The 12,687-nt window shown below is 31.7% G+C and overlaps 1 protein-coding gene across 1 annotated transcript; it reads left to right on the top strand.

Moving 5' to 3' along the window:
• Positions 1–7,604: 7,604 nt before the first annotated feature.
• Positions 7,605–10,822, top strand: LOC139523326 (transmembrane protein 218-like). The gene is made up of 3 exons (XM_071317205.1): positions 7,605–7,801; positions 9,444–9,546; positions 10,476–10,822. The coding sequence occupies exons 1-3, from the start codon at positions 7,695–7,697 to the stop codon at positions 10,611–10,613; spliced, it is 348 nt and encodes a 115-aa protein (XP_071173306.1). The 5' UTR covers positions 7,605–7,694; the 3' UTR covers positions 10,614–10,822.
• The last annotated feature ends 1,865 nt before the right edge of the window (positions 10,823–12,687 follow it).

Here is a 12,687-nt window from a genome sequence, read left to right as displayed (position 1 = left end):
AGGTGTAACCAAAGAAAATAAACAAAATGACAATAATACATAAATAACAACAGACTACTCGCAGTTAACTGACATGCCAGCTCCAGACTTCAATTAAACTGATTGAAAGATTGTGTCTTCATCATATGAATATCAGGTACAATCCTTCCCGTTACGGGTTTAGTATCATACCATCATAACATATATGAGAAAAACATAACCCGTGTCATGCCAACAACTGGTTTTTAATTGAATGTGTTTAGTTCCTATGCAAAGACCCTATAAGTGAATCAATATTAACGCCAAAATATGCAATCTTTAATGACCTGACAACAGTATCGTAACTATATCCCTTCTTAATAAGTCTATTCAAAGTATTCTTGTCTTTCATTTTTTTAATATGCTTTTTTGTGTTTCTTGATTACATATGACGTGGCTTTGTACTTAAACATCCCGTCATTGTGTTATTGTTCTATGATAATTTATGTATTATTGTCTTTCGTTTTTGCTAATGTGCTTTGTCTGTGAGCCTTTTTGTGTTTCTTTCTTGCATGTGGCGTGGCTCAGTTCTTAAACATCCCTTCATTGTGCAATTGTTTCATGGTAAATGTTAGTTAATATATCTGTTTTTTTTTATAGTGGTTAAGATAATAACACAACGTTGACTGCTGTTTATAGTGATTAAGATAATAACACAACGTTGACTGCTGTATCCCTTTATTTTACATTTTTACCCATTATGTCTTTTTGTTTTCTTCACACATCGTTGTCAATATAATTATACGACTGTCATACAAGTGAGAGATGTAGCTAGCTTTAAAACCAGGTTTAATCCACCACTTTCTTTATAAAAAAAAATGCCTGTACCTAGTTAGGAACGTGACAGTTGTTGGCCATTCGTTTGATGTGTTTGAGGTCAAATTTTGATTTTGCCATTTGATTAGGGACATTCCGTTTTGAATTTTCCTCGGAGTTCAGTATTTTTGTTATTTTACTTTTTTATAGTACTAGTCAGGGTAAAGTCATCCATCGTCAACATGATATCGTCCAGAGTAAGCATGAAATATTTGCTACATCACGTTGTTCATGTATCAATCAATCATGCATAAAGTAATAAGTCCCACACATTACTTAAAATCTTAATATGAATTAAAATTAATGCTATTATTATCTGTTAGAAATATCAAAGAGCTTAACAATATTGGAAAACGTTTATAGTCTTCAGAAGATGCTTGCAATGGTAAATAATTTATTCAATTTTTATTTTTATTTTGATTGTATGCATTACTCGGTTTCACTCCGATGTAGTGTTTCACTGGTTAGATGTGAATATATTTTGTCTTTTAGATATGATGCTGTTCTAACCTTGCTATATTTGAGTTAAAAGTGCCCCCCTTTTCGTTGCCTGTATGAAGTAAAATGGGTTTGATTATGTGATCTAATTAATATACGCTAGCTTTTAATTTTGGATTTGAGGGAAGAAAGTCTTTCTGGAGTTTATAAAACGCGTTTACTTATAAGGAGTTATAGGATAACTTTATTTGTTTTATATGATCCTTACAATGTCTACATTTCTATCAGACACGGTACACCTAACCCTCAGTGATCTAGGTTAAAATTTCGTAGTCAATTCCGTATCTCAAATACTATAAGCAATAGGTCAACAATATTGTGTGTATGGAATGGATTGTATAAAGGTGTAAATGTCCAATTGGCATGTTTTGTCTGAATTTGACCTTTTGTCATGGTTTATTAGACAATGTTAAGTTTTTGTGGTTTGGTTTATATTTCTCAGATATTATAATCAATAGCAGTCTGCACTGCATGTAAGCTACTAGTCCAATGACCAAGACTAGTAAATATTCATTCGCATTAGTGAAAATTTCCAAATCTTATGTAGTCATATAGTAACAAGTTTTGATGTTTAGTTTCCTGACTAGTAGATGAAAATTTTTTGGCGCAGACTGCAATAGGACCACTAGAATATTCATGTAGGAATGATTGTAAGGTAAATATGTCTCTCTGGTTGTTTCATATGACCTTGGTCTCATTTTCATGGTTCATTAGTCAATGTTTATTTTTAATGGGTTTTTTTTCTCTCAGTTAGACAGATACTATAGGCAATTGATCAACTATATTTGGTGTCTGAATGATTGTAAGATGTACATGTCTGTATGACAGGTTCGTCTGAGTTTGAACTTTTGTTTTGTTCATTGAATAATGTTAGTAATCTGACCTTGGCCTCATTTGCCTAGTTCATTGGTCAGTGTAAGTGTATGGTATGAATGGTATGTTTGCATGTCTGTCTGGCAGGGTTCATCTGACGTTGTCTACATTAACATGGATTATTGATAATGTTAAGTGTATGTGATACGAGTTTTAAACCCATCATACTTGTGAATGAATGGTTTATTATAGTGCAACCTGTAGATACATATTAGTACAATATTACATTACAGCCAGCCAAACAGGCTTACGATGCACTAACTGACAAATTAAAACTCACTTTTTTTGAAAAATAGATAACTAGTATTAGAGACTTTCAACATACATTCATGATATGTAAAACTGGTGAGGCGTACATATTTCAGCGTGTGCACCAGACTTGGGGTCAATTACATTGGAATGTAATTAATTAAATTACACATTACATTGCAAAAATGGTCAATTACACTAATTACACATTACACAGTTTTTGAAATGTAATTAATTAAATTACAATTACTTTACTAAAGTAATTAATTAAATTACACATTACATTTCATCATGATATTTTTTAACAATATTTTACATGTTTATATAATGCATGTGTTAAATATTCAGTAAGCATAGTTTAAGCGTTGCATTTGATAATCATTTAATATAGTTATTCTAATGTTGAGTCAATTAGTCTGAATCTTCTGGTCTGAAAACAGCAATTGTAAATAATCTTTCGACAGGAGCTAATGTTGTGCAAGATATTGCTTGATCCGGACATGGAAGTTTTATGATTAATTAGAAGATCATTATATTGATAGGAGAGGGGATTTGTTCCTATTAACTTGACAATACATCAAGGGGTATTTTGACATCTCAGAAATGAACTCATTTGAATTAAACATAATATGAATAAAGAAATTATAAATGAATTTAAAATATTTTTTTTATTTTACTTTAAAAATATTAAAAAATCAAATGAAAGTGTGCTTGTCACAATATTGAAAATAATTTTTAGTACAAACAATGCATATTATGTCTAAATATTAGCAATATTTTGCTAATTAAATAAATTATCTGTAAAAGTGGCATTGCCCCGGGACATTTTAATCTGATTAATTGCTGTTTGCTTTTACAGCTGTTAATTTTTATTCTTATAATCCTTTTGTGTATACTAATTTGACAAAATGATTGTATGCAGTGATTTTAAATTCTAAATGAACTGTCTCAGGCCGTGTTCACATTGACCTAAATTCGGTGTTGTGTTTGTGTAACTCACACGTAAACTAAACACAATTGCGTTCCCATTGATAAAACTCAATGTTTACATGTAGTTTAAATCATGTTTTACCTACACACAGTCGATAGTCAATGTAGGCCATGTGTAGGTTAAGTGTACACAAAACTGCATTTAGGACATTAGTTTTATCGTGTAAATATTTAAGGAGGAAACTATTTTTGAGTAAAATTGATATTTTTGATAATTATTAGTTGCCTAAATTTTACAGATTTTTTTTTGGTTAAAAAAAATTAACGTACTTTATTAATCCCTAATCAGGACTCAAAGCAGCATCATTGCCGAACCCATAAGGCAGCAACCAATTGATTTTCGGGGGGGGGGGAGGAGTTATTATAGTCGAGTATAAAACATAAAGGCAAGGGGGTGGGGGTGGTGAGCTATGGATTTTGTTTTGGAAACAAAAAATGTTTCCAGTTTTTGGCCCTGAAAAAAAATGTTTGTTTCACCCTCAGCTGCCACTATATATAATGCTAAAATTGATTTCGACTTGTCACCAAAATTTGTCCTAAAAAAAATCAAAAGCTCACGCCCCCCTCCCCCTCAACAAAAATTTAAGTAAATAGTTGCTGCCTAATTCATTTGAAAAGGTCTTCCCGAATCGACTTGACGTACACAGAAATATTCGCCACTGGTCTTTACTCAAAAAACGATTCACGCATAAATGCATGACTAAAAAAAAATGTGAGGTAAATGATCTGTTTGTCTAGTATCTCAGTTCCGTTAAATAACACGTAAAATAAATTAAAAAAACGTTACCCTATTCCTTTACCAAATATTCCTTGGAGAAGAAAAACCATTTGAAACGAACAGAAAAGATAAAAATGAAGTGATCCATAATATCTCAATCCTTTTTTTTCCGGCTGTAAACAGCACGCTGTTGCAGCTAACGTTTTCTAATGCGTTATCGAGACATCTCTAGTGATATTCAAACTACTGCAAATTGTAAAAATGGCTTTCATAAAGTAGCAACCACTTAACTTACGTACGTTTTTATTCCTTTTTTTTCGATGCTGGTGATCAAACACTTTTTTTTTCAATATTTAACACTATAATGTATGGGGAAACTCTTGATTCAGAATAATTTTTTTTATTATCTGTATGACCTTTTTTTTTTTTTTTATCAAATTGGGGATCGGAATATTTCCATTCCCATCCCCCACCCCTCTTTTGAAGTCAAATAGTTGTTCTCTTACCGCTAGAAATATTTTCAAAAATTTTGAATTCAGTTCTACGTAATGAACATTTAAATGACATATAGTTTACAAGTGGGAACAAATCTTATGTACAGGTAGCTAAACAAGGTGTATAGATGTGAACAAATGTAATGTGAAACCAGTGTACACTACACTAAACTAATTGTAAACATGTTTACTCTACACGGCGTTTGGTGTGAACACGGCCTCAGAAAGATGTTTTTCACAGTGACACATTTTATTGTTTTTGTTTAACAAGGTGTTTATTACTTATCAATCTAAGTTAGTTAAGAGATCTTTCTTAAAAACTGAACAACCCTTATATATGATTATCACATTTTTTAAATTATAAGACTATTCAAAAAAAATCTGTAGGTCAAAAAAATGATATAAAACTTTAGAATAAATTACAGACTTCATCATGTTCATATATTAAAAAAACCATTTATATTAATATCTGAAAAATATATATAATTTTACAATTTATATTATTAAACACAAATCCTTATCTATAACACCATAAAAGTACATATAATTGAAATGTAATTCAAAAGTAATTGAGCATTACATGCTTTTTTCAATGTAATTAATTAAATTACCATTACATGTAATTAAAAAAATGCTCAATTACACATTACATTCAATTACATGGAAAATTGTAATGCATTACACTAAATTACCATTACATTTTTAATTACCCCATCCCTGGTGTGCACTTTAGTTTAATTAAAATATGTTTCAAAACTTTTATTTCATTATATTTGTTTTCAAATTATGCAGTTCGTTTTCTCCCCTGACTGGCTCACATTGTACATTTTTCATATCTGGGCCTGATATAGGTACAGTAGGGGTTTTCTCAGTGTCTTACAGTGACTTATAATTTCATACAGCCACATCAATTGAACTCTGGTAGGTAGTTGACTCATTGGCAATCATAAGACGTTGTCTTTGTTCGTTAGATTCAGAGAAAGTAATTAAAAGTACTCAAGATTATTTGGAAATTTTAAGTGAAGAGGAGGAAAGTTTTACTTCCGAATTATAGATCTATCTAATTTCCGCCAATATCTTCTTGTGAGTCTCTATCAACATGATCAAGGAAACGCACGCCCTTGGGATTTCGTATTAACCTTGGTATATTTACTCCCTATTTAGGAGGCGTTGTCATTGCGTCAACACGTCGAGGTCATAAACACCACAATGATATTCAAATCTGATAAAAAAAAAATATCAGATAAACTATATAAACTTCATATCTATAGACTCAACAAATATCACCTGCCGCTACACAGACTTTTATTTGCTAAAAAAAGAACAGTTTTTATCATGTTCAGATTTCAGAAAATGTTAAACTCTAAAAAAAAAAACGTAAAATAATAAAAAAAAATAAAAAAATACCGAACTCCAAGGAAAAATTCAAGACAAGTCCCTTACCAAATGGGAAAATCAAAACCTCCAACACATCAAAGAAATAAAAACACCTGTCATATTCCGGACTCAGTACAGGCATCTCCTTATGTAGGAAATGGTGGATTAAACCTGGTTTTATAGCTAGCTAAATCAAGCTCTCGCATGTATGCTATAGTCGCATATGAATAGACTTATAAAATAACAATTGACCTTTCCTATAATTGTTATTGTATAAATGTCGTATTGAAAAGACGAAATCGATATAGATCTATTCTGGAACATATGTGGGCCCTATTGTTAGATATACTGTTCCCAGATGATCTATTAGAATATCAAGGATATTAAGAATAAGTTAACACACAAAAAATAAAAAAAGGTGGTCCATGTCCCAGTCTTTGACGGCAACAATATTAATATCTGACTATATATTACAAAAAGGAAGTGGCTCAATGATTTTGCCGGCACCGGCAAAATAGCAAATTTGTTATTTAGCCGGATCCAATTTAAATATCTAAATATAATTCGAGCACCAGCAATAGAGTGAATTTGTTATTTTGCTGGTTCTTATGAAGAGTGAAATTTAATGTTTACTTTTGAAAAGAAAAGTACACAGGCACTCGTCTCAGAAAAAAAATCATATTTACCTTTATATAAAATATATTTATAAAGGTATATAGGAGGGAAAATTCTGAGACGAGTGCCTGTGGGAAAGTACTATAAAACTATATATATATGAAAGTGTGCACTGTAAATATTAAAGATTCAAATAATTACTGGTATACCGGTATATATGCCCAGTAGTTCAATAAGAAAACAGCTACTATAATACTTGAGACCGTGACATATAATCGTCTATAAACATTTATCAGTCAAATTTAAATACTAAATAGCTATTAAAAATTTATTACAAGAAAAAAAAATTAAGCATTCATTTGTTGCAATGAAATCATATATAAACATGAGTTGAAATTATTTCTATATAAAATAACTCAGTCTAATGTTTAACATGTACAATGTATGCATACGAATAAAATCTCGTATCTTTTAACTGAAAGCAGGACCATATATAAAGATATACTGTTCCCAGACGTAAGTTCGAAAAAAGTTAATCTTGTTGCATCACAAATTTGACCATGCCGGTAAAATATTATACAAGGCCGGAGTCATACGTACAATAAAACAAATTCATCACATACAGTGCATAACTTCAAAAACAAAAATGTTTAAATAAAACTTGCTTTTGAAATGAGTCAGTTATTTGAATATGCATATGTGTAAACAAAATAGTTTTTAACTTGGCTTCCGCTTTATACCTAAACGCGGCCAGCAAAATAACATATTTTCTGTTTTTTAAGCGTGGCATAGAGATAGGCTATTTTCCCGGCTTGATTAAAGATATTTTAATCAGAGCCGGGAAAAATTATAGCCACTGCCTGATGATTTTTTTAATAAGTTTGAATATCCCGCTGAAAAATATTTGCGATAACTAACAACCAATCGATATCTAACTGACATCGACCAATAATAGTAAGCCTTACAAAGGTAACATGGAATTGTTGTAAACAAGATGTTTTGACTTGTCAAGCAAAAATACTATAACCTAAACTCTAGACAGCAAAATGGCTACAGTGCTCGGTGTTGGGCCAGGATTGTTTACTTTAGCTTTGATATGGTCAATTTGTCTTTTGCTCTGTTTGCTTCTCTCAAGAGCGGAAGGGGCGATTGCGTAAGTTACAGGAAAAATATTCCAACACTGGCAACAGATTTTAAAATATTTGGGGAGATCCTCATAAATGAATGGGTATTTTCAGTGATTAAAAGACATTACTTTAGATTGCAAGATATTTGCTGTCATGGTTCAAACATTCAGTTGAACCAAGGATTTGTATAGTAATTAACATGATTAAGATTACTTTCTATAAATAGTGAGGCCAAAAAAAATAATACATGTGTTTCTTCTGCGCTGACAAAAAATAGGTTAGGTACATGTATGTAGGCAATATCATTTTATGTTACAAACATTTTTTAGATTGTTTCTACTACGAATCAGTCTGACTTTAACATAGTCCAAATAACGTCTTGAAAGGCTATATTATATTATTTTCTTTGATGCTGCAGGAAGGTGTCAAAGCAAAAATTTAAAATAGACTTCCAAGACGTCATAATTATTTGGACTACTTTAACACTGCTTTTTCCAAAATGGCATAAAAAGTGTTCAGGTAGGCACTAAAAATTAAGGTAGGTAAATTAAAGTAAGCGGAAACACATGTATTATTTTTTTTCTTTTTGCCTTACAATACAAATCCTTGGTTAAATGACAACATTTTGCCCTAAGACACCATAAATGAAATATATTTTGGGTATAAAACTACATAGAAAACTGGATACTGAGGAATATGAACTCTACCAGAAAAAACTAGTGTGATTCAGAATGGTTAGGCTCAGGGCCGTTAGCAGACAGTGCTGTACATGTCATGAACTGTTCTTAACTATAAAATATGTGAGTTAGTTTCATCAAATGATTGGGAATCATGCTGATTCATGCATAAGCCGCTTTGTAGTTGGATCTTATCTAACCAATTTGAAGACATCACCAAATTAATAAATAATCAGTCATGTAATTTTTCTAACAAGTCATAAGAAGGCTGTCAAAGCAATCTTGGACTGTAATGTGAAAAAGCAGTTATGTAGGAAATACTGTAATAAAATTTTGCACCATTAAACATCTCAAACATTTTGAAGTAGCGCTAAGTGCTTTGTTACTTATTACATTATGTAAAGAAAAAGGTACTTTTTGGGGTGGCTAATTCATAGAATAACTGTGGACTTAGGATCCCAAAAGGGATTTGATTGAACTAAATAGCATCAGTTTCACTGGTTAGTGTGATGGGCCTAATTCCACCATCCTTTGTCCTGAAAACATCAATATGAGAATGGGTCATTGGAAAATTGAGATTTTCTAAACAGAACAGAGAGAAAAGATTAAGAACTTGTATAATTTATTTTAATTGGAAATTCATTGAGTCCTCATTGTACTCTTGCTATTATTCTTTAACCATTGTTTTTAATCTTAAATTTCATTACTTTTGTACAAATTATTTCCATATTATAATAAATAACGAATCCAAAACCTTAGAAGTGTTTTTTTTTGTGTTCTACAAAACCAGGAGAACCTCTCGACTACAAATTTATGAAAATTATTCATCCAATTCTTTCAACCTTTATAATTAGTAATACTATAATAATACTTTTTCAGTCATCATGGTTAAATATTGAAAATGGATGAAATTATACATTGGAATCATATGTCTATCTTCTACCCCTATGTTGTTGTTGTCTTTTAATTATAATTTGATATTTTTTTGTAGATATGCTGGTATAGGATCTGTTTTATTTGCTGGATTGATAACTGTTATATTAGTGGTATTACCAAGGGAACCTAAAGTACCTACCATAGAAGAATCCGTCACTGTAAGTTACTGTACATCCAAGACAGAGACCATGTTCGCACTAAACGCCATGTACAGTAAACATGTTTACAATTAGTTTAATGTAATGTACACTGGTTTCACATTGAATTTGTTCACATCTATACATAGGGTTTAATTTCCTGTACATAAGATTTGTTCACACTTTTGAACTGTATGTCATTTAAATGTTGAAATTCAAATTTCTTTGACAACTTTTCTAGCAGTTTGGAAACGACCGTTTGACTTAAAAATAAAAGGGGGCGCACACACGGCCTACATTGACTATCCACTGCATGTCGACAAAACACAATTTAAACTACATGTGAACATTGAGTTTTATCAATGGAAACAACTGTGTTAAGTTACATGTGAATTACACTAAAACAAAACACCAAGTTTATGCAGTGGCGGATCCAGGGGGAGGGTTCTGGGGGTTGGAACCCCCCCCCCCTTTTTTTGGACGATCAATGCATTTGAATGGGGACATATAGTTGGAACCCCCTCTTTGTCCTGGGTTGGGAACCCCCCTTTTTTAAATGGCTGGATCCGCCACTGTTAGGTCAATGTGAACAAGGCCTTACATATATATGAACATGTTGAAATGTAATATGTGAAAATTTCCAGAAAAATACAAAAATGTTTGCTTGATGTTAGATTTACAATAAAATGTATACCACTCAGGTATCCAATTTAAGATATTGGTGATATTCTAAATGAAGAAGTAAATGAAGAAAATTAAATCAGCAAGTTCTGTGGTCAAGATATAAAATGTAAATGGGTAGGCAACATTTTCAAAGTGACAAGTTTTCAGATATTTATAAGAACAAACCTTCAAGGTATATTTATAAGCGAATTAATTTTGCTAGTATGACAAGTGTTTTAATTTATAAAATGTATAGTCAATTAAAAATATGTCTTTGTTTTTTCCAGATTTTTGACTATGGAATAATATACAGATATTTAATGATAGCAGGATGTGCATTGTTTATAATAATTGGACTAGTTGCATATTTGTCAGATCACATGATGATGCCAATTTATGCTAAACCAATAAGAAGGCTCCGTTAGATAAAATAGTGCTAGTGCCATAGATACAAATAGAATTGACACTTTCCTTATTGGATAATAAATACAGAGACTCAACAGGAGATATTGTTATTTGTTACTGTGATAGTTCAAATGATTTTAAACGATATTGTTTTTATTTATTTTCATACATTGTACGCATATTATATATACTTTTGTAAGTTAATGATAGTAAAAATATATAAATGATATCGATTCTGTTTGCATATATATACATATTTGAAGCCTTGAGATAAGAAAAAATAGAGGTTTTAAATAGTTTTCTTATAAGGAAATCAATCCAAGAATGAGTCAATAAATGATCATGTTTGACCTTTGTAGTTCTAGTCTTGTTGGTAATTTTTTATGCCCCATTTGTGGGCATTATGTTTTCTGGTCTATGCGTTTGTTCGTCTGTCCCTCTTTAAGTTAAAGTTTTTTGTGAGGTAGTTGTTGATGAAGTTAAAGTCCAATCAACTTGAAACTTAGTACACATGTTCCCTATGATATGATCTTTCTAATTTTAATGCCAAATTATAGTTTTTATCCCAAATAACAAGAATGCACACACTGAAATATCTCGCCTTCTTTACTGATCATTGATATTATGTTGGTAGTCCTAAATATAAAGCTTTACTACGACTATCACATAAACTTAACATGATCCAAGTAAATGTGGTCAAAGTCATATAAATCAAACAAAAATTACATTAAAAAAAAACTTAAACTTTGACCACTGAACTGTGAAAATGAGGTCAAGGTCTGATGACATCTGACAGCTAGACATGCAGACCTTATAATCATTCCATACACCAAATATAGTATACCTATTGCATTTAGTGTGAGAAAAACAGACCAAAACACAAAAACCTAACTTTAACCACCGAACCATGAAAATGGGGTCAAGGTCAGAAGATACATGCCAGTTAAACATGTACACCATACACCAAATATACTTAACCTATTGCTTATAGTATCTGAGATATGGACTTGACCACCAAAACTTAACGTTGTTCACTGATCCATGAAATGAGGTCAAGGATCAAGTGAAAACTGTCTGACAGACATGAGGACCTTGCAAGCTAAGCACATACCAAATATAGTTCTCTTATTACTCTTAGTAAGAGAGAAATTAACTTTACAAAAAATCTTCACTTTTTTAAGTAGTCACTGAACAATGAAAATGAGGTCAAGGTCAAGTATGAAGCATCCAGGTTGTTCCACATTCTAAAATACAAATCTTTTTAGAAGTAAGCTTACACCGCTGCCAGATCACTATCCCTATGTTGAGCTTTCTGTGACAAAAAATTGCAGGATAGACAAAATCAAACAAATTTTGTGTCTTCAATGCTCTTCTACTTTGTACTTGTTTGGCTTTATAACTATATTGATCTGAGCGTCACTGATGAGCCTTATGTAGACAAAGCGGTGTCTGGCGTATTAAATTATAATCCTGGTACCTTTGATAACAATTTACACCACTGGGTTGATGCCACTGCTGGTGGGCTTTTCATCCCAGAGGATATCACCAGCCCAGAAGTCAGCACTTCAGTGTTGACATGAATATCAATTATATGGTCATTTTTACAAATTTCCTGTGTACAAAACTTCGAATTTTTCGAAAAAACTAAGAATTTTCTTATCCCAGGAATACCGGTAGATTACCTTAGCCTTATTTGGCACAACTATTTGAAATTTTGGGTCCTCATTGCTCTCTATCTTTGAACTTGTTTGGCTTAATAACTATTTTGATCTGAGCGTCACTGATGAGTCTTATGTAGACGAAACATGCGTCTGGTATATTAAATTATAATTCTGGTACCTTCGATATCAATTTACCCCACTGGGTTGATGCCACTGCTGGTGGAAGTTTTGACCCTGAGGGTATCACCAGCCCAGTAGTCAGCACTTCAGTGTTGACATGAATATCAATTATAAAGTAATTTTTACAAATTTCCTGTTACAAAACTTTGAATTTTTCGACAAACTAAGGATTTTCTTATCCCAGGAAAAGATTACCTGATCTGTATTTGGCACAACTTTTTGAAATTTTGGGTCCTCAATGCTCAACTTTGTA

This window comes from Mytilus edulis, chromosome 5 (genome assembly GCF_963676685.1).
Source record: "Mytilus edulis chromosome 5, xbMytEdul2.2, whole genome shotgun sequence".
NCBI classification, from domain to species: domain Eukaryota; kingdom Metazoa; phylum Mollusca; class Bivalvia; order Mytilida; family Mytilidae; genus Mytilus; species Mytilus edulis.
This window is presented reverse-complemented; position numbering and strand designations above follow the sequence as displayed.